We start from the raw sequence: 22,722 nt of genomic DNA on the forward strand, positions 1-22,722 counted from the left end.
GAGGAAAAAAAAAATGCTGGTTGATGCCTATCTTGTCTGTTCACCAGTTAACAGCTTTGTCATTTCTTGCATGGTTTCTATAGGCAATAGCAGGCCATTGTGTCTTAGGCAAAATATAATATGCATACACAGTAAGAGGTTTGAGTGCCTAAACATTATCACTTTGTTTCTATACAGAGAGCCTCGAAAAATCATCCTGCACAAGGGCTCCACAGGACTTGGTTTCAACATAGTGGGAGGTGAAGACGGGGAAGGCATTTTCGTGTCGTTCATCCTGGCAGGCGGGCCGGCGGATCTCAGCGGAGAGCTGCAGCGAGGGGACCAGATCTTATCTGTAAGTGCTTCTCCTGGCTGCCCTGAGCACCTACTGCTTCTTGTGCTTTGTCTGCACTGCTAGGGGCACACACAAGTCTTTCTTGTTTCCCTGTTGGGAAATATAAGCTGCAAACAGTTTATTCCTCAATACTTCGGGGTTTTTTTGCCCTTGGGCTTACTTGCATTTGGCTGGAAATGAGACTTTTCACTGCTTAATGCTACCTACATTAAGGTGACACTGCAGGGAGGACCTAAGCACATTGCACACCTACACATTCCATATTTGGGCCCATCATCCAGTTTCATTTTTCCCAAAACACACTGCTAAGACCAAGGATATTTCTCAATTTCACCTTTTCTTGGAGAACAGGCAGTAGGATGAAATCATCTATACTCAGGCTGCCATCTAGTGTGCACTTAACTGCTTAGCAAATAGCTCACTGCACTACAACAAGGAAATTAACTAGGTTATGGTAATTAGCTCTCTGACGCTGATGAATTTGATGATCCTTCTGAAATGCTTTTCAAATTTTATTGGATGAAATGCTTTGTTGCCTGAGGTTATATTTTGCATACTTAGGCTCAAAAACATCTTTTTAATTTTTTCTTCATGTATATATTGATATCACACATTTTAAAACCATAACATTTGTGTTTTAGGCTCTCTCAAGTAATCGAACATCTGACTGAAATAATCTGGATAGAAAGGAATTTGAATAAAAATGAAAGCTTTGAAAATGTAGTTAAATATCCATTGACATTATTCACATTCCTTACCGAGGGAAAAAAAAACCAACAAAAAAAGAAACCATCCCAAATTGATACAGATGTGACTGTTTCATGTGAAGCACAACAATAGCCTTAAGGCAAAGAGCTGAAACACAGGAATTATTTATCCCAGGTAAATGATGAGCACACTAGGCTGCAGTATCTGCCTCCCACTGTTGTGCCTTCTATCCCTGTGGATCCTGCATCCCTGCTTGTAATTCGTTATAGTAAAGGGCAGAAGATGGCTTCAGCCTGGATGGTTTGTGATGTGGTTATGCAATGTTTAAATTATTAAGTAAGCTGGATATGGTTTTCCTACATTGCTAAGGATTGTCTTGGCCTATTCTATGAAAAGTGAGTTTACCTTACACCTGTCAAGGTTTTGTAAAAAGTTTTAAAAAAGTGGCTGGAGGTATTGTGCAGTATATAGAAAATCTGGTTGTTATCACCAAAGGGAGACAGTAACCTGACATTGTGAGAATCACAACAGTGTTTTATCTAGACCTGTTCCTTAAAAGTGCTGCAAGAAAAAATGAGAAAGAGCAAGTAAAAGGTGTTTAGGTGCTGGTGGGAGTCAGCACTGGCAGGCAGGCAGAGCAACCACAAGACTGCATCTGAAATGCAAAGAGTAAATTTGTTTCATTACCTAACTGGAGGGTCCCAAAGCACCTGTGCAGACACAGAGTGGGAAGGCAGGAACCATCAGGCTCAGCCCACACCAAGGGGTGTCAGGGCAGTTCTTTGCACCCACTCACTGGGGGCTCATGCACACAGAGCTTCCCACCATGCTGTGATCTCTGTGCTTGTTATGGTCTCTGAGCTCTGCTCTTCTCTCTCCCAAAACAGGGAGCTCCAGCATGTCCCTGAGAGTGCCTCCAGGTCTCTCCCAACACCTGCAGCATCTCTGAACAGAATTCTACTTCTCAAAACAGACAGGGCATGGACATTAGTGGGCATAGTCTAAAGGGTATATTTCCACACTGGTATTCTCCAGGCCTTGCCATTCTCATCTTCAAGGTTTCTTGGAATCTCAAATCCTTCTCTGGAATTTTCTGCTTTTAACCCTTTCCTCCCAACAGTGCCTTAAAGAGCTCTCCAAGTAGAAAGTTTCTAGGGAACTGCAAGAAAATCAAAATAGATTCTTATAAAGTTCTATTTATGAAGAGATAAGCAAGTTCAAAGGCCTGTGTCAAGAAGAGCACAGACAAGAAGCCCAAAGAAAAGAAACAGAAGTTTCTTCAGGACAATTATGCAATTTATTTTTCTTTGGTTAGATGCAGCAAAATAGGGCTGACTGAAAGAAACTGATAAGATCAAAGCCTTTCACAGTACATTGTATTCAAAAATCCAGAAGTTCAAATACAAATTTAGAAGTCCGTTTTCTTTTATTTTTAAGTGGGATACATTTAGAACTATATGCTACAGCCATGGTAAAATTTTTAACTCTAATTTTGTCAGTTTTGTAGTGATGTTTTCCATGAGTTTTAATTAATGTTACTAGTGTTGCATCAGCATTTACTTGTCGTGCAAGGGTTGTCCATTTGTTCATTGAGCAGAGAGGGATGGAAATTATTACTAAATTAGACAGTGTACATATCCCCAGGCAATCACCCAGTCAGGGCCTTGTTACTTACTTAGTCACAAATAACTATTATGGATCCATTTTTCCATATTCAAACAAAACCAGTTGCATGCACAGATCTCACTAATCTTGTGCCATTGTCTAGTGAAGGGTCCCAGACACCTTAATTTTATAAGGACTGCAGAAAAAATGTCTGTTTCTCTCTGTTTGTTCCTTCTTGTTTCTTCCCTCAGAAATACTTATTTCCCTACAGAAATACTTTTCCCATTTCTTATTCAAAATATGACAAATTTGATTAACAAGAACAAATAGTACCCTCAAAGCTGCTATTTCTAATCAGCTGAAGCTTGGTTAGTGATTTAGATATCTGAATTTAATTTCTTACAGGATTGGTATAGCAGAATTACAATGAAACCACAAGAGTTCTTCTACTGTGATATTTTACATGTCTTTACAACGTGCTGTGACCTGCTTTTTGGCCAATCCCTCTAATATTTATTATCTTTCAGAATGCTATGTCTTTCATTGTTGTCCCTGCCCATTGCAAGGGAGTTGGACTAGGTGACCTTTAAAGGTCCCTTCCAACCCAAACGGTTCTGTGAGTCAATTTAATCCATTTAATAATTTAGCTGGTTTCCTTCTGTCTGAAGCAAGGTGCTTCATTTTCCTAAGTCTCAGTCTCCCAGGTGGACACTGAGGATCATAGGCTCTCTCCTAATTCCTGCCTGTGCTGTGAATATGGCCATGTTGACTGGTTGAGAGTTGTGTATTCTCACCTTTGGGAATGTACCAATAAAAATACCCAAAATAGACTGCAAATCCACCAGTGAGACCCAGCAAGGCTTTGCATTGCCTTGGAGAGACACTGGATGTATATATACATCATCCCAGAGTCAGGCAACAAGGCTTGGACAAACCCCACAGTCTCTGCCTCTCCTTGTGCCTGGCAGTCAGGATGTGAGAGGGAGGGGTCCAACCCACTGGGAAGGATGGTGCTGCAGCCTTGGCTCCATGGACGAGTGAAATTTGAATTTATTTTTCCTCAAATGCCACCAGGTGGCAGCCCAGGATCAGTAATGACAGCAGCCTGCCTTCAGAAACTGGCTGAAATTTCAGGAGAGAAGGGAATAACGGGGTTTTTCCTATTTTCAGTTAATTGGAAATGTTTGAAAAATATCTCAGAAAGAAGGCTGATATTCCCTATGCTCCTGTGCAGAGGGAACACATGAATCCTATCTGAACCTTGAAGGTCAAGTGAAGAATCATGGAAAATCTCTGTTAGATATTAAACCATTTCAATTAGCCCAAAAATGAATTTTTTGTGTTATGCTCATAAGAAGATCAGGGTTCCTCCCTGAGAGGGTTTTTTCTGGCTATAATTCATTTTACTTCTTTGAGTCACCACCTGACTAAATATTTTTTTCTCATTTCTGAATGTCTTTAAAATGAAGTTACACACACATCACCAATGTAAGTTCATTATTGTACTAGAAATATATCCCTCCCTGTAGTGTTTTCCTCTTACTAAATACATTGTAACTATTATCAAGTAGCATTTTGAATTCTACTTGACATTAATCCTTGATTTACTACATGTGCACACCCAGATTAATTTTCATTTCAGATACTAACAGGCCACAGGAAACAGTTCAGAATATCGATGGAAAAATCATTTCCATTGTAGAGCAGCAGAAATGAGGTGCCAGTGTGTTAAGTGATTTGTTTAAAATCATTTTAGAAATCTGGGCCAAGTTTAGAGACTGCTTGAACTCAGATGTAACCCCAAGTTCTCCATCTGTTACAAGAATGCAGTCTTCAATAAAAATAAAATGTAATGTTCCTTGATGCCATTCTTGCAGTTTTAAGTTCTACTTCCAATGCTATGGGATATTTTTGCTATTAAAACAGCAATAGGAAACCAGTGTTGGTTAGTCAAAACCACCTGCATTAGAACAAATTCTTTCCATGAGCCATATGTATAAAATAGCCACCCATTGTGCATATGCCCCAACAGAAAGCAGTACAAGTCTTGTAATTTCAGGAAAGATGTACATTGTGAATACACTGCAATTTTTAGGGGAAATCCCTGGGGAGGCAAGAGAAGCAACACAATCCTTCTCAAAGAAAAAATGGCACATTGTTTTCTGCGTTATAATGTCAAATCAAAATCTCGATAAAACATCAGTCTTTCTTTTTGGTGTCCTAGCCTGAATGCTTCAAAGCATTTTCAGTGCCAAGTGGACAACTTTTCAACAGGTACAGGACCTAAAACAGAGAGAATTAGTTTATACATGCAAGTTCACCAGCAGAATTCAGAAAACAGTTTCACAGAAATAGTGCATATTGTTCTTTGAATTCCTATGATGACATTTCTTTTCAAACAGTTTCATAATTTTTTGTAAGGCTCTATCAAGTTGTAAAAAAATGGGAGAATTACAGTGAATTAACAGGCCTAGAGGCTTAACAGCAAGTATTTGCATTTGAATCTTATCTTTTGAAGTTACTGAATTTTGTGTCTTTGTGCAAGATTAAACCTCAGATTGAGATACTTTCATTTAGACATTTACATGTTTGCTGTGTGTCTGGTTGCCATTAATGTCAAAGGAGGCAAGAGAACAGCTGAGCTGGCCAACTGTGAGCTGTATAGAGCAGGCTGAATTTCTCTGTAAGCTATATTATCTGTATTGACTTTTAAGTTTAAACACCACATGCATTCATACCTATATTTAGGTGCCTTAAACTGCATCTCACATTTTATGTGTGTTTGCCCTTTTAATATATATTTGCTTTTTCAGCTAACATCGTGCTTCCTTAATGGCAAATGAAAGTAACATAAAATCGTGAGCCATAAAAGCAGGATCAGTTTTATTTCATTCTGCTGTAGAAATGCCTTATGTTCACTATGGCTGGATGCAGCATGACTTGGAGCCTGAAAGTAGAATCAAGAGAAAAAGCAGACTACGTGCTCTGGAGCAAGATGACTGCTCCCAGGCAATGCATCCACAGGTTACCCTAAGGGAATAAAACAACTTTTCTGGAGGGTGATTGCTCAACAGCAGCAGGAAAGAATAGAAAAAGAGCAGGCTGCACTGCAAAGACACACATAGTACTCTCATAATACTTCCATTTCCCCTCTCATCTAACCTGAATCAGGTGAAGGAAGTTAACCAAAGCATTCTGTGTGATTTTCCTGTTGATTCGCTGTAGTATCAGATGTACTCATATATGGGGAAAGACACTGTCTTCTTTCCTGTGCTGCTTTCTGAGAATTAAACAACTGTGGGTTGGGAAGGGGCTTTCAGAGACACTCTGTGGGGTTTTCTGTCATTGGTACATGGCACTATACAAACCCAATCTGTAATGCCAGTATTTGAGCATCTCACTTTAGTATTGTCTCTGGTGTTTTATACAAGGTTCTCCCTTGCAGAGGGATCGTATATTAATCAGATTTTGTCTTGTGTCTGTGCATCGTCCTGCTGTTGTTTTTTGTGAGACATTTGCTATCCCTTATGAACAGTTTAAACATTTCATTGTACTTGGTTCCTCCCACACAACTCCTACCCACCTTCTCAGTCACACCTGTAGTTAAAAATACAGTATGCATTTGAGAAAACAGAGTATTCTTCAATTTCTACTCCAAAGATGTCCATATAAAGCAGGATAGAATGTAAGGACTCTGTGCTTACTGACAGCAAATATTTATGCTTTCTATTTGCTAGTTATATTTGACCTTCAAACTGATTTCCCTTACTTTGGTACAGAGAAGCTTTCAGTTTTCTAATTTAAATTGGATATTTTGTTCATGGTAAAAGTACAACTGCTCAGGGCAAATAGTGCATTTTGTTACCTAGTGACAAAACTAAGATAAATAGCAAATACCATTTGGTTTCTCTTCTCAGATTTTTTTTTTTTCCAAAACGCAGCTGTCTCAGAAAATGTTTGAAACATCTCTATAGGGCCTGGTATCTTTTCTCCTTGAATCATCAGTTGGTCCCTCTTGTGTAATAGTGTCAGGATTGGAGCAGATACTCCCTTTGCCCTACAGGAATTGTTTGCAGGGGCACTGACCATATCCTTATCCTTTTCCCTGTAGTAGTGTGAGTAGTTATGACTGTCCTTGGGCATGGGACAGTCTATCAATTTCTGAGGCCTTTAGCTACAGTTTTCTATAGACTCTGTAATGTTTTTAACATTAATCCTACTTAGTCAGTAATAGTGTTAACTATTACTTAGTGTGAACTATGTAAACCTGCTTTATAATAATGTAAAGAGCACCGTTTGCTGTATGTTGAAAATTTTGATTTATAATCAGAGCAGTGATTTAAATGGGTAGATTAGTGCACCTGATTGGACTCTTTAAAAGTAGAATTTGTTTGAAAATCAAGCAAGAATGTGTTGCTAAACATATCCAAAGGAGTGATACTGAATGGTAGGTGATATATGTGACAGCTCTGTAAAAAGAAAACCTCTGGAAAGAAGCTGAGAGCACAGGCATTGCCATATGTTAATGGGATGACACCAGCTAGAAGGACAGGTAGATTAAGCTCCTTAGAAATATTTAATGGATTGATATAAATTCAGGCTTTGCTCATGTTGGGAAGCACAGAGTGTATATAACCCTTCAGGCCCTTTCTGTAGCTAGCAGAAAGGTGTAGCCACTTCTGAGTACATCTTACCTTGACCTAAAGCAGACATTTTACATGGGTCAGATGACCATTTTGCTGTAAAAACTATATTTTTTTTCACATATTATAATGAATTTGGTATAATTTCCCTTTACTGAAATAAATCCCATCCAAACTGACCAAACATTTATTCACCTGGTTTTGGTGAACAATATGGAAAAACAAATGTAAATCAGATAATTCTAGATTTTATTCTCACTACTAAGGAAGAATAGCCAAAAAATGGGAGAAGGAAACAATGAAACACTGCTTGGCCTTGAGTAAGCCTATAGTGTAGAGCAATTTTTATGATTTCGTGCTGAAAGGGAATGAGGAAGTAATATGAACTTCCAAACCAGCTTGCTGCAGTTGTGAAACTCAAGTAATCAACATTGTAACAGTGAAAGCTGAGTTAGTCATGTGGTAATAACAGCCCAAGTCTTAAAAATATATAAATGTTAGGTAAAATCTGGGGGGAAATTCAGAAGGGCAAGATGTAAAATGGGCTGTACTTTCAAGAATTTGAAAAGACATCAAGAAAATGTTTGATGGAAATAGAAAACCAAACAATAAATTAATTTCCCAAAGAGTTGGAAGGAAGATTGTTCAAAAGTGAGAACATGAGAGTTTACACCTTTAGTGACTTTTTTGTTTCGTTTTGTCTTTAAAAAGAGATGGATCCACAATTATCCAATTAAGGCAATTGTGAAGAAACAGAAAGCCCTTAAAGTAGACTTAGGCAAAATCAAATTAGAACTTAGATGGCTTAGATGTTGTAAGCAGATTAAGATTCTTGTATGCTTAAAGAACTATTACATCCAGACCATTCATAATTTTATTCAAGAACTGAAGGAATATTTGGGAGTATAGAACAGGCTGCCCAATTTTCAGGGAAAACTTCTGGGAGAAACAATCAATCCATTTGCATATACGTAGAAAACAGCAGAAGAAGGAGTAATAATCTTGATGAGTTTTTCAAGAATAAATCATGAAATTTAATTTTGTCCCTGAAAGAACATTAGTCACAGAGAAGAAGTCATAAATGTCATTTTATTGCAAATTTGCAGCCCCTGTAATCTACCTATTAACATCTTTATGGAGTAGCAGGTCATAAGCCTCCCCAAAAACTAGAGAAAAGCAGAGAAAAGCAAAGATGTTGTCATGGCAAGATCTGATGGAAAGATCTGGGCAAAGCAGCTGTTTAATGTAAGCTCAGATATTGCTGGCAATGCTGGGAATTCTGGGATTTGAGGGTGAGGGTTTATGTCTATATGGGATCATCTGGGTGCACAGTGCTCTGCCTTTTCCAGATAAACTCAGTTTCACCCCTCACAATGCATGCAGACATATGTTCAGTACTCACTGTCATCATGATGAGCCAAAAACATTTCACAAAACTGAGACACCCGTGCAACTTTTCTGTACAAGAGAGATTTAAAGGTAGAGAAGTCAGCTGGGAGCCTGGTGAAGAAAAGCTGGGTGCAAACACTGATTTATGCTCTTGGAAAGACTCTCTTTTATGTGTTTAAAGTGGCTCTTTGAAAAGAACAAAGTCTTTTTTCATGAGGTTGTGGAGTTTAGAACTCATGTCAGAAAAACTCTAGCATCCCCATTGACAGTAAAAATTCATTTTAATGTAGTGTGAACTTTGTCCATATTAACACTTCCATCTGGAAAGTTAATCTTGGGGATGAGAGCTGGTAGCAAACTGCTTTTCAGTGTTGTTGGTAAATGTATCTAATCTGATGACTGGAAGTAAATATGAGGCATTTACTTTGTAATCAGGGCAAGTGGTTGTATTTCCAGAGAAGCTTATAGATTTGCCACTTTGGAACTTCAAAATAAAAGAGATTACTTTTAAAAATACAAAAGCTTAATGGAGATTCTAGGGGGAAAAATTACCAGCAGCATATTCTGGAATGCTGCATATACTGCTGCATAATTTAATCTCATTAATCTAGGAATTTGTCTTCCAGCTGGATTTCTCTCTCCCCACCACCACTCCTCACCCACATCTTTCTGCAGTCTGTGGCATACAGTGGAATTGTCTTCATGCAGTAGTTGTTTCCTAGCTTAACTCTCACATTTCAAGCACATGATCAGCAGCTAATAAATGATACCAACAATTCTCTTGAATAAGGTATATCTTTTTTCCCCAAGTGTGTTAGCTATCAGACCTGTCAGTTCTGTGTCATACACAGCTAGTAACTTGGCCTAGACTAGTCTGTGAATGATTTCTGTTGTGATTAAATTATCAGTTACCTCTAAAATATTCATTTTACTATTGCCTCAATGAGTAGAAATGGTCTCATGCCAGACTGCTTGCTCTTCAGCTCCTTATAGTTCAAGGAGGAGTGCACATTCAGTTCAAACATTCTGACTTGGCAAATTTTGGTGTAACACTGTCAAGCAGAATTATATCACATCTAATACACTGAAGGTTTGCAATGAGGTTTGTACCCCTAAGAGTTGCTGCACTGCCAGGCTGGCAATGAAAAAGTGAAAGCCAAGCTGATACTGCTGGACGAAGTGGCTAAAATCCCTGAGCTTTGCCCCAGGCTGGACCTTTGCCTCATGCTCAAACTAACTAGTCTCCAGGAATCATTCTGCTCTATTGCCCAGTCAGTTTTGGGTTTCTGAGTAATTAAAAAAATTATCATATGACACAAGCTGTGAAGTAATAGAAATTGGCCATCCATTAAATAGGTTATTGAAGGGATATCTGCAATAGTTTGTTGGAGAAGTTTTCTGAGATCTTTTTTTGAAAAACAAGATAGATATGTCCTGAATCTGAACAAGCAAGCCACCAGAGTAGCAACAAAAGGAAAATCACTTAGAGAATACAAGAGCTATTTCCTTTCCACTGGTTATAAAAAACATGGTTTATTTGAGAGTATGGAGCTTTGTCTATTCAAAGTGTCTGTGTCATAATCTTCATCCATAGAGCCACAAATAAATTTTGAATGTTATGATTCAGGGAGTTTTAATATGAAATGTGAGCACTGAAGATTCACTTACATCATTCTAATGAGACAATCTAGCATTCAGCCATTGACACATTGCCTCATGATTGAGTTCAGTATGGATTTGCCATGGCACAATCTAGTGGCCATCTCACCTCTCATGGGCCACAGTGCCATACTCTGGATGTGGAAATATGAAAACACAATCAAGCAGAGCTCAAGGCAAGGATTTCAGTTTTTTAATTCATCTCAATTCAGTGCTCAGGGTCACTTCTGTCTCTAAGCAGCCTCTAAAATTGTTTTGCCTTTTTATTTCAGTTCCCAGGTACCTATTTCTTGTTGGCTTCAGCTGAAATTAAGTTCTTATCATCTTTGAGGTATAAGGAACTTGTTAAAATGGAAAGCTTTACCTCATTTCAGAAGCAAGACAGTTTCAATCATTATTTCTGCTTATACTATCCTTTGAAATTCAAATGTGAAGCAAAAACCCTGCAGCATTAAGAGTAATACTGAACAATGCTGGCTTAGTTATATTCATTCACTTATGCTTGCAAATATAAGAGTTAATTTAGGGAACAGTTGCTGCATAAGGAAAAATACCTTTTAGATGTGTTTGGACATCAAGGTAAATGGAATAAATGCTTCTGAAAGGGATATGTGTAAATGACCCTGGATGAGAGCAAGAAACAAGAAAATACAAATGCTGAAAACAGAATTAAAGAGAAAGAGGAATATTTCAGAAAGAAAGGAAAGTGAATGGAAGTAACAGTCGTGTGTAAAGTAAAAGCTGGAGGAGGGACAGTTTGATATTTTACCAATTCAGAGTAGAAAGAGAGCAGGAAGTGCAAAGGAGAAGGAATGTGTGAATGTTTGAAAAGATGACAGTGAGATCCATGAAATTAGGTGCTGGCAGGAATAAAAGGGGTTTTGAGCGACCACACAGAAGGAGAAAATTAAAAAAGTAGCAACTAAGTTTGAATTTAAGAAGTAATTATGAGCTCTCCATTTTAACAATGGCAAAGAATTGTATTTGATGGATGTTTCATGTATAAAATGGATGAAAAATATTCTTTATATTTATTTTTAAATCAGCTGATAGACACTGGCCTGTGTTATTAGCTAGTATAGTACTCCCATAGGTATTTTTTACAGGTAATACCAGTTGGCTTAATATGCAAAAAGTAGGTGTTCCTTTGTCTCAACTTTGCCATTTAGTAATATGACAAAATACCATTGATCACCTTGTAGTTGCTGAATCACATCCAGTTCAGGTTGGTACTTGAACAAGCTGGTAGCTATTTAGTGATCTGGATAAAATAATTTTCATGTCCATTAAGGCTCCAGTAAGTCCAGTGTCCTTTTCATAAGCTGTCATTTAGTTCTTAAACTAGTTTTATTTATTAAACTAATTTTGAGAAATTCTGGTGGAATTGAGGAGAAATGGCCCTTAAGATGCCATTCAGTGAAATTATTTCAGTCTCAAAGTTTGCAAATCTGGCATCATTCATAAATCTACAATCACATGGGAAGCAGATCTTGTATCAGAATTTCTGTACTGTTTGGATTAAAACACAAGTCTTTGTCTATGGTTTTAGCCTTAACAGATGCCATTTGTAATGATTCATGTGGTCTGGTGAGTCATAAATCTTGTTGGTTCCTACTGTAAAAGGCAGTGTGTGCAAGACACCTCTTTAAGAACATAATATTATTTTTTTCTGCTCCAAATATGATTTGATATCTTCTTCTTTGGGCTTAGCTGCCTCCTTAAAGTTCCTGGCAGAAAAAGGCATGATACAGCTCATGCCCTCACAGTGGTTCTTGTTTTCCAGAGAGAGAAGAGTTTCCCTCTAGAATGTCCAGCTCCTCAGAGCATAAAGACCAGCTTACCAGAGGCAAAAATTGTAATTCTAAGGTAGCCAGACAAGGAGAATTGAAAAGGTCACTGAACTTGCTGGCCCATAAAAACATGGCATGGAAAACATCAGATGGGACATGATCTATGTTTTCAGCAGCGTTCAGGATGAGAAAACCACTGTGCTTCTCTGCACAGCTCTTACTAAACAGTAGAAAGTATGGGCTCAGATCAAAATTGAGAAAAGCAATAAATCTAGCCAGAAAATACAGCAACGTTAAACTGTAGAGTGAAGACTCCCCCATTATTCCTTCCTTCCTTCCTTCCTTCCTTCCTTCCTTCCTTCCTTCCTTCCTTCCTTCCTTCCTTCCTTCCTTCCTTCCTTCCTTCCTTCCTTCCTTCCTTCCTTCCTTCCCTCCTTCCCTCCCTCCTTCCCTCCTTCCTTCCTTCCTTCCTTCCTTCCTTCCTTCCTTCCTTCCTTCCTTCCTTCCTTCCTTCCTTCCTTCCTTCCTTCCTTCCTTCCTTCCTTTCCTTTCCTTTCCTTTCTTTCTCTCTCCCTTTCTCCCTCCCTTTTTTCAGTAGCAAGGCAAAACCTGTCCCATATCAGCATTTCCCCTGCTTGGTGCCACCCCAATAGCCACATCCCAGAGTGTCCATGGTGCTAAGCCCACTTTACTTCCACAGCTCTTCCAGCAGAGCCTTGGCCTCAGCATGTGTGGCCTTTGCCTTGCAAAAAGCTGCTGATAGGCTGTACTTTGGCAGCATGTCCAGGTTTCTTAGAACTCTGCTTTTTGGTGGACTGGGTCAGTTGCCAAGAGCTGTGGGGGCCATTCTGTATAATGGTTATTCCATCTGCTTGTGAGGAACCTTTTCCTTACACACGTTCAGGGCAGATCATCCCTAATGGGTGTTTTCCCAGTGTTCCTTGTTTTACATTCCCAGTAACTAAACAGGACTGCTGGAGAACATGGCCCATCTTTCCTTCATCCCTTCATAATGTGCTTGAGAATACTTAATTTGATGTGCAGAATTAAGGCAGATAGATAGGGTTCTTTGTGTCTTCTCTTAGTGCAAACAGTGGGAATTCTGGATGTAAACAGTTGTCATTATTCAGACTTCTGTTTGCTTTTTCAGTCATCAAAATCTCTTACTTTGTGATTTCAACAAAGGGAAGAATTTAGACAGAGCTTGAAAACTCTGCTCTATTGTTTGTTCCCTGGTAAAAGAATGCCTTGCTTCACCTTTTGATTTATTGTATAAAAGTCTGTACTATGCCAGTGACAACTTAAAGAACAAATGAAAGGAATCCTTTATGTTTTCTCTCCAGTGAAAGGATGTGTTTTTCCTTTCTTTTTCAATCCAACAAGGTGTTCTGAGTATTCATTTAACCACAGTACAAACACAAAATAAGGTGGTCTAAAGAAAGAAATGGCTGAATAAACCAGATTATTCTGCTACCTGCTGTTTGAAATAACTACATACAAATCATGTTCACTTTCTAGAAGCCAGTCAGACTGCAACAAGTCTGTTTAGATTACAATCAAATTTCTGCTAATATGGGCCACTCAAATATTTTAGAGGGAATATAACTCTTCCCTCTTTGCTAAGTCTAAAAATTTTAGAAGAGTTCAATCTATGCCAAAAGTAAAATCTGATTTTTCAATTCAATTATGATTCAGTATTAAATGAAGTACATCATGCTTCATTTTGAGTCAACAAATGCAAAGGCCCAGTAATTACTGTGAGTTACTGTTGAAACTTTTTTTCCATCTCAATTTAGTTTTGACCATAGTTTTCAACTCCAGTCTTCTATTGCAGCACTCCTCTTTGTTTATAAGCTTTCAAACTGCTTTTTCCCAGTTCAAAACATGCAGAAGAGACAGACTTCAGAATAAGCTGCAGGCTCTTCGTATTTCCATTATGTCAAATTCATTTTGAAGTTAGGCATCAGAAATTGTGCAGTCAAGTTCATTCTGGGCCAGGACATCAGGGCTGTGCAGTCAAGCTCAGAACAGCAACTTTGTTTATTGTATAATACATTCTAAAGGAAGCAAGTCCATTTATTATAGGAAAAAAAAAAAAAAACAAAAAAAAACAACAACCAAAATACCTTTTATATTTATTAAACTTCCCTGCACACATTTGCACCTTTTTTCTGATTTTTTTAAATTTTATTTTACTGATTATTCTTCACATAAATTATGATAAATTAATTAAAAGCAGTAATTTTAATCATATTTAACAATTTGCAATGAAATCATATCAGGGAAAAATGTCACTGCACACAATTATTATGAGACATTAAATTAAGATAGTGTTTTGAAGGAAGAGGGAAGACAGAGTATTATTTATTTTATTCTCTCTGAATTCTTATTAATTTTGGTCTGATGGTAAAAATTTGATTAAAATTGTAAACTAATGGTGCCTTTCATCAAGATTTAATGTTGCTTTGTGAATATGCTGATTTTCAGCTAGAAGGTTTGGGAGTTGATTATATTTGCTTTTAAATAGGAGGAAATGATATCCAGAAATCAAGTTAGCATCTGCTGTTCTTGTTCTTCACAAAGTCAGACTCAATTATAAGTAATTTCTAAATTTAATACCTATTATCCTGCAGTGAGATTCTGTCACTGTTGGTGAATAAAACAGCATGAAAACAGAACTCTCCCTCTCTATTTGGCAATGTCATTTGATTTTTTTTTTTTCTGCAGCTGTGTGTCTTCAAGAGGGAGATTGCTGTTTTGGCAACCTAATGTAGTCAGGTGATTTACCTGTTCAGCATTGCTTAATCTGGTTTGCAAACCTCTAAGTGTTCCTCAAGCCTATCCCCAGCTATAGCCTAACAGAGAAGTGAAATTCATTTCAGGGAAATTAATTAACTACAATGTGTTGTGTTTGTAATCGTAGGAATTATTGCTTCTAGAGCAAGATTGCAAAGGGCAAAAAGTAGTCAGCTGGCATGTCAGTGGCTTCTTGTTTTTCTGTGGAGAAGTGAAAAATACTTGTAAAACAACTTCAGTGAAATTCCTGTCTTACATTCACAGTCTCTATGTGTTATTAGGATTATACTTATTAGCTCACATAGACATAGAGCTATTGTTTCTCAGAGAAGGAGAATAAGCATTTGATTTCCTTATTCTTTCATACATTCTCTCCTTTTATCTATAGAGAGATTATTGGGATTCATTAATGATGTTTAAATCTTCTGTACTATTAACACTACTTTACAGACCACCACAATGTTTTCCTAAATTACTTAAGAAAGGCTTGTGTCCTCTCAAAGCTAGTATTAGAGCTTAAGCCTGAACAATTTTATTTTTTTTTCTCTTGGGACCTTCCAATGCTGACCAGGTGGTATAATCCACATCCATCTTGCCAGCTCAGGAGCTCAGGAATTCAGGAGTGTTCCTTTAAATTTTTCTTCAGATCATCCTATGCTTTTGTGGGACTCTCTCAAGGACTCCAGTTATGAAAAGGAAAATCACACAGATAAAAACTAAGCTTTCTCTTAAAGGAAAGGTTACTTGGCTTCAAAGTTGTCTTCTTCAGACACAGGAGCAAGGCTGATGTTTCCTTTATGTCATTATATAGGCACTGTTCTTAAATTTAGGAATTCTGCTCACTTCACAAAACTGTGACTGTAGTGCTCAGTTATTGAGTAATTGTACCACATGCTGATACATCTGTGTTCAATGCAATGCAGCATCAAGTGTAATAACACCATCACTGAGAAAAACACCTCTTTTTCTACAGCAGTACCCTAATTTGTGTTCCTTACAGGAAGCTTCTATTCTCAACAGGGGTTGAAAAGTCCTAGTTGACATAATCTTCCTCTTTAGGTATTTTCACTGTTGTAGATTAAAATATGGTAGATTTTTATGGCACTGAAAGTTCTGCTTCTCTCCTTTTGTTCTTTTAGAATGCACTTAATTATTGCTCTCTAGGGCCATATATTCCTAGACTGACTTTCAGTGAGTGTTTCCCAGAGGATTCAGTGCACAACTTTAATGAAAGCTTTTCAACCTTTGGCTCATTTTTTTGAAAGCTTCTGCCAGCCTTTAGAACATCCCAGGGAGATGGGTCAACTGAGGACTCCTGTATTAAATTATGAAATTTATTCTGTTATATTTTCCCCATGCTCATAATTTCTGTGTACAGTCAACAGTTCCACAGCATCATGCAGTGTTCTGGATTAGAAGCTGTGGTATCTCCTGGGCTTTATATAATTGCTATCACAAATTAGTTTTTCTAAGAGTAAGTCTATATGTTGTTTGCATACTAGTAAGGACTAGATTCTGTCGTGCAAATAAGGAAGAAATTTTTTATTATGACAGTGGTGAGACTGGCACAGGTCTCAGAGAGGTTACTCAGAGAGATGATGGGTGCTCCATCCCTGGAAACATTCAAGGTCAGGATGGACAGGACTGTGAGCCACGTGGTCTAGCTGAAGATGTCCCTGTTGATTGCAGAGGCATTTTAAAGTTCCCTTCCAACCCCAACTGTTCTATGACTGTGTGATTCTATGGTAAATAATTACTGTGTTCTCAAAGCATCATATTCTCTAAAATTTGATGAAAGACAGCAAGTTAAGATGGGCCAGTTTCTAAACATTACTGGCCCAAATAAATGTATTCATAGCAGGCTCAATAGCTGTTACTTTAAAAGTTCTATGGAAAATTTATTTTTGTAATCCTTTAAAAGAAGTTTAAATTTAAATTATAAATAACCCTTCTTTTAAATATGTGCTTAGCCATCTTGCAATAGTACTTGGTAAACATAAACACAAATATTTGCTATAGCTGAGAATTTTAGTCTAGTGTTTTAGCATGTTTTCTTTGTATGGCATGATTTTCTTTCCTCTACCTGTCCTTTATTTCTATTCTTATTCTTTTCTTCAATATTCAGAATTGGATTTTTGTCCTGCTGAGTTACATGTCAGAAGTTTCCTGTTCTTCACTAAAATATTATAAAATGCAAACCTGTAGAAGTGAGAAGAAATACAGATAAATATATAAACAAACACATACATACAAACATAAATACATAAATAAAAAAAAAATCTCACATACTTCAGTACAGCCAGACAGTAATTCTCCCACTGGAAAGCAGAATTCAAGTTAATGGAACAGTTAATAAATCTGTATGTGAATTCTGTCTCTTCCTTGGGATACTGCTGTCAAAACATGTATCACAAATGCAAATCCAGAGTTCTGAAACTGCCCCTGAGTTTTAGGGGTGTATTTCCTACTTTGTTCTACTCTGTTCCTCTTCCATTTCTTGTGCAGCCAAAAATGGTTAAGAAAAAGAAACCAGGTGTGTGGATGTGGAACAGAGTTGAGGAAGCTGTGTAGCAGCTACTCCATTGCTGTCCTTTGCAAGATACAGGATAGTTCCAAGCAATAATCAGAGGGGTTGCATGCACAGAAAACAGCAGATGGGGTTTTTGCTCTAAGAGTTCTGCAGCCAGCAGACATGCTGTATCTCTGGTTTTCCTGATGCTACTGACTGTGCCTGCAGAGTTTGACTGAAGGAGCAGCTTCTTTGCTTGCAGTATCCTTCTGTGACCTTCAAGCATCACAGAAAATTTATCTTTTGAACCTAATATATTAAGTGATATTGCTTGATGGAGAGATAACCAGAAATGCAAACCCAGTAGAGCAGAAAACACCCAAAAATAGCAGTCAGAGAACCTGCATGGATAAGCACAGTCAAACTGTGGGGTGAGTGGTACTGGGGCGCGTCCTCTCATCCTTTTTCATTTCACACTTTGCTTCTACATCCAGCATCCATCTGAGCTTTACATCCATGGGATATTTGTGGCAGAATCCCACTTGTGTGCCCTGTGCCGTGCCGGGACTCACAGCTGTTGTCTGTTCCCTGCACAGGTGAACGGCATCGATCTCCGAGGCGCCACCCATGAGCAGGCAGCGGCTGCGCTCAAGGGAGCGGGGCAGACGGTCACCATCATAGCCCAGTACCAGCCAGAGGGTAAGTGCAGTCACCAGCAGGGCACTGGGCAGCACACAGCTGCTCTGGGGCCGCTCCTTTCGCAGGGTGAGCCTGCTGGGCATAGCGGGTTTCCCAGCTGTCGTCAGCGCTCGTCTGCAGTGATTCTGTCTGTGATTTTGTCACAGGCTTGGCTTTTAGAAGTGTTTTATGCAACTGTAAGAGTGCTCCTTGAGCGTGCATGTGATAACACAGTAATCAACGCTTAGTTAATCATTTTATTCTCATTAGTGCTCATTTTGTGTGATTTTCTAATCTCTTCCTGGAAACAGGTAGTGCAAAAGATGGGTTGAGAGAGAACAGAAATGCCAGGAAGATCTGACATTGCTTCAGACAATCAGATTGGAATTAGACAAGGATAAATGCTTCCTGCAGAATGTGTAGAGCTTCCCGTTATTACTTTTGGATGACAGAGTCCTTGTACCTTCAGGGCAATTAGGCCTAGATAACAGCTACTTATTAGAGAAAATGACAGCTTTCTAAATAAAAGCATCAGCAGGAAATTCAGCAAAATGCAAGACAGTTAAGGTAGGATGCATCTCATTCAAATTTTGCTCATTTTTATCCTTCTAGAGGTTAAGCTAGTTTCAGTGGGTAGAAGTAGGCACTGATTGGAGTCCAGAATTAAAGGGCAGAACTCCTTGTTGCCCATGGGCAGTGATCCAAATGACTGTGAGGTTCTCAAGGAATCTGTGAGAGGAATTCCTTCTGATTGGAGCTCAAGGTGGTTTTCCTCTTCAGTAGTTGTTACTTTAAAGTTTTTGCCAGATTAATTCAGCAAGTACAAGTGTCTGTGAAGACTTGCTGGCACTGTGTTGCCATTTTTCAGGAAGCACTTCTAGCTCGATTCTCAAGTTGATTCTGCCTGATTGTGCCCAGCCTAGGAGATATGTAGGTCTCATAGGTGAAATAACAGCTCTAATAACTTGCTCAGTCAGTCAGGGTTTTTTAGGGAAGATGAATTAGTACTTCCAGAATTTATCCAATAGGATATTTTTATTTTCATTTCTTTGGATCCTGGTGATAGCACTCAAGGAGAAAAACAGATTTTATTTTAGTCAAATGTACAATTGTGCATCAGATCCAGAATCAAGCATCCATTTATTAGTTTATCTGTACTTTAGTCACCAAACAGAATTAATGAGGCCATTGTAAGAAATGGGCAGATGAGAACAAATGAAATTGAAAATATCTATCTTTAGTTAAATAAATGGAACATATTAATATAAAAATGCATTATAAATAATCAGGGCTATTTCAAAGAAGTATTGCAAAACAATTCCATTACAGAGATTTGCACTGGGCTCTGAATGAAACCATGTTCCTATTAGTTCCAGCAATCTTGTTTGCTGTCTGGTGATTTTACACTGCAATTATCACCCTGGTGTCTGGGTACTTGTAGCAATCACTGGCATGTCACAGTTGTTCCATGCCATTGTTAATACACAAAAAAATACATCACTTGACAGCTTTTTCCTATTATAATTGAACTTCTAGTTGACATACTTGTACTCTACATTTTAGTAGCTCAGTCCTGTGTCAAATTCATTTCTGGTGAACACATAATTTGAATGATGCTGATGAAATCCATCAGATATTATCCTGGATATTTATTCCATTTTTCCCATGTCATTGCTCCATTCCCCAAAACCCCTGGTGAGGGCAGACTAGTCCCAACTGCATCACTTCTTCTCAGTGAAGCAAAGCCAGTTTTCTGTTTCAGCTGAATAGCTCAAAACACACTACAGAGAGTGAAGCTTGTGAAGAACAGGGCCCAAAATTTTTCTTTTTATAGTAGATGATTGAATCTTTAAAGGTAGTGAGGGTACTCTATAGTTGTCCAGCATGTATTATGTTACAGCTGAAATACTTAATTTTAATCTGAGATTCTGGTTAATGCAAACTGCATAAATCAGATGTAAAATGAATTTTTTTTTCCTGAGAAATCCGTAACAGCAAAGAAAGATGAAAAAAATTTTAAAAAGTGTCCTTCACAGAGAATTATTTAAAGATTTATAGGCTTCATAGAAAATTCTTATTTTATTCTAAAGTTATTGCATAACTCTTTTTGTCCTGTATTTGAAATATATACCTGAATTTTTATTTACTATATCTTATCTTGTTGCATATATTGGAACATTGTCATAAAATAGTCTTAAAACTGTGCAACTGTGCTTCCCTCAGGGGCTTCTCACTTTTAAACACTTCCAGATCTAGTAAAGTAAGTTGGCTGGTAGCTTGCTTCTTCCATTTTCACACTGGAAGTTCTGAGTTGTTACTACAACTTCAGGTTTTTCTGGGGAGATCCAAGAATAGCCACTACAATTGTTAACCAGTATATTTTTTTAAATTCTTCCAGATTATTAAACCATTACATCTTGTTGCAAAAAAAAAAAAAAAAAAAAAAAAAAAAAAAAAAAAAAAAAAAAAAAAATCTGAACCTTTTAGCTGTTGATATTTCAGGTATTGAGTGATGATGATAGAAGTACCAATCAATACTGTAAGTGAGCTGATGATTAGCAATAAAAATTGTGAGTAGAAAAAGCTTGCTTTTATGCATTAAAGGAAAGCTTCCAGTGTGCTTATCTTGGTGTTTTCTCAAAAAAAAAAAAAAATAATAATATGCTATGCTGTGGGAAGAAAATATATAGAAGCAACTTTCAGAGTTTAAATGTTCTTTTCCTTGTTTCAAACAGAATCTCATACAAACTTCCTTCATATTTATTTGTAGAGACTGGGCAACAAATCTCATAAGAGTGGTAACTCCTAGCAAAAAAAAAACCCCTAGTGCTTGCCATCAATTTGAATAGCTTTTCCCATCAATATTGTGGTGCTTTTTTTTGTCATCCTGTTTGGAATGCACAAATTCAGAGATGAGCTCAGACACAACAGAGTAGCATCACAATATTTTTTTGAATGCTGTCAGGTCTGTGGTTGGTGATGGTGCTCATCTGAACCACAACTGCTCATCCCTCAGATGAAATTAGTTTTGGTGAAAATGCTTAGAAGAGCACAGATACTGTGAATAAAGGGAGAATAGAAGAAACAAACAGTGATTTCATGCAAAGTTGTTTAATGGAAATAAAAGGAGTAGTATGAATGGAGAACCAATTCCTCAGTTCTTCTGCTCTTCAGTCCCTTTTTTCCTCATTTACACTCCCCACCTTTATTTCCCTCTTCTCTCTGAGAGACAGACAAGGCAAAGTATTGTGAAAATCCAAACAGAAATGTAAATTCTGTGAACAAAATTAGGGATAAATTATTAAGAGCAAGAGGAAAACAAAATCACAGAAATTAAAAAAACAAAATCAGAGCTCAGCAATAGAAGAACATATTAAGGAACAGCCCATAAGTGGGCTTTTTGAGTGATTCCTTAGTTTTATTTTAGAAACTGAAAATAAACTGTGTGTTATGTACACGTGTATTGTGTAAATGGACTACAATTAATGTTAAGCATCATGATCTCTTAATGATCATTGTGGATGCAATTTATATGGAGGTTTGTTGATGTATTCAGTCTACACTAACTAGTCCCTACAGGCTTCAGAAAGACAACCTTTCATATTCTTGTGTAACTTGTGTCTTCTGCACGTGGTTGATATGAAATTAAAGATAATTTAAGGACCAAAAGCTACTTAGAACAAAATTAGAAGATGAACCAATCACTTATGTTTAGCTTTGCACTCCAGTTTTTAATAATCAGAAGAATTTTAACTTTCCCCACAGCTTAACAACTCTCAGATCTCTTTTAAAATATTGCACAGATATGAAGTAAATGCAAAATAAAAACCTGAGCCTGGAAAATAATCTTAGGATGGAACAGTGTGTCCCTATTAAACAATTAAGTAGAAATTAAAATGGAAACATACTACACAGGGAAACACATTTTACACTTCTAGGTTTTTCTTCAGGATGTATTTTGCTGTTTAATGGCAAAAATTGCAAGTACAGCCCAGTATGGAAGGAGTTAAGAAAAAAAAAACAACTATTTTTTTCATTTAAGCTAAAATATGCATTTAAAGAAAAGGGAGCTTTGGTTGAAATAGTGACAATTTGTCCTGAATGACAGCTTGGGAGCAGGGACAGACAGAGCACTAGTCTCCTAATAAAGGTGCTAAAAAGCTTTATTGCACATTTTAGTCTCCAAAGCTCCTGTTCCTTTCCCCCACAGCAGTGTGAAAAGGTGAAGCTTAGCCTTAAGATTTTTGCAAAATATTCTCTGTCAGTGGTCTGTAAGCTGAGCTGTACTGCATTGCAGTGCCTCTGCAGCTACTGCCTCACAACAGTCCCTGGAAAAGTGTTAAACCAATTGGAAGTTCCATGTGCTTTCAATCCTTCAAGGCAGCCAATTAAGCAGCTCCCTTAACAGCTTGCATGCAGGGAAAACACTCATTGATTGCAGTTTGGTTAGAGCAGCTGGCACTGAAGAGGTTAAAAAGTTCTTACAGGGAAGAATTTGTGCTTTATCTCTTTCTGAGTGAGCTGCTGCTCTGTGCCTGTTGTGAGGTGAGTAGCTTTAGATACAGAAGGAGTGTGAGAGGGAGAGACACTGTGAGAGCCAGTGTCTGTCTT

The 22,722-nt window shown here is 37.7% G+C and overlaps 1 protein-coding gene across 15 annotated transcripts in view; it reads left to right on the forward strand.

The window, feature by feature from the left end:
• DLG2 (discs large MAGUK scaffold protein 2) overlaps positions 1 to 22,722 on the forward strand; it is a 963,673-nt gene that overhangs the window by 754,570 nt on the left and 186,381 nt on the right. For all 15 annotated transcript variants that reach the window (XM_056503649.1, XM_056503680.1, XM_056503673.1 and 12 more), the window contains 2 exons: positions 178 to 334; positions 18,030 to 18,132. In XM_056503649.1, the coding sequence (XP_056359624.1) occupies positions 178 to 334; positions 18,030 to 18,132 (260 nt within the window). The remainder of the gene's footprint in view (positions 1 to 177; positions 335 to 18,029; positions 18,133 to 22,722) is intronic.

The sequence above is a fragment of the Oenanthe melanoleuca genome, chromosome 1 (assembly GCF_029582105.1).
Source record: "Oenanthe melanoleuca isolate GR-GAL-2019-014 chromosome 1, OMel1.0, whole genome shotgun sequence".
Lineage (NCBI taxonomy): Eukaryota > Metazoa > Chordata > Aves > Passeriformes > Muscicapidae > Oenanthe > Oenanthe melanoleuca.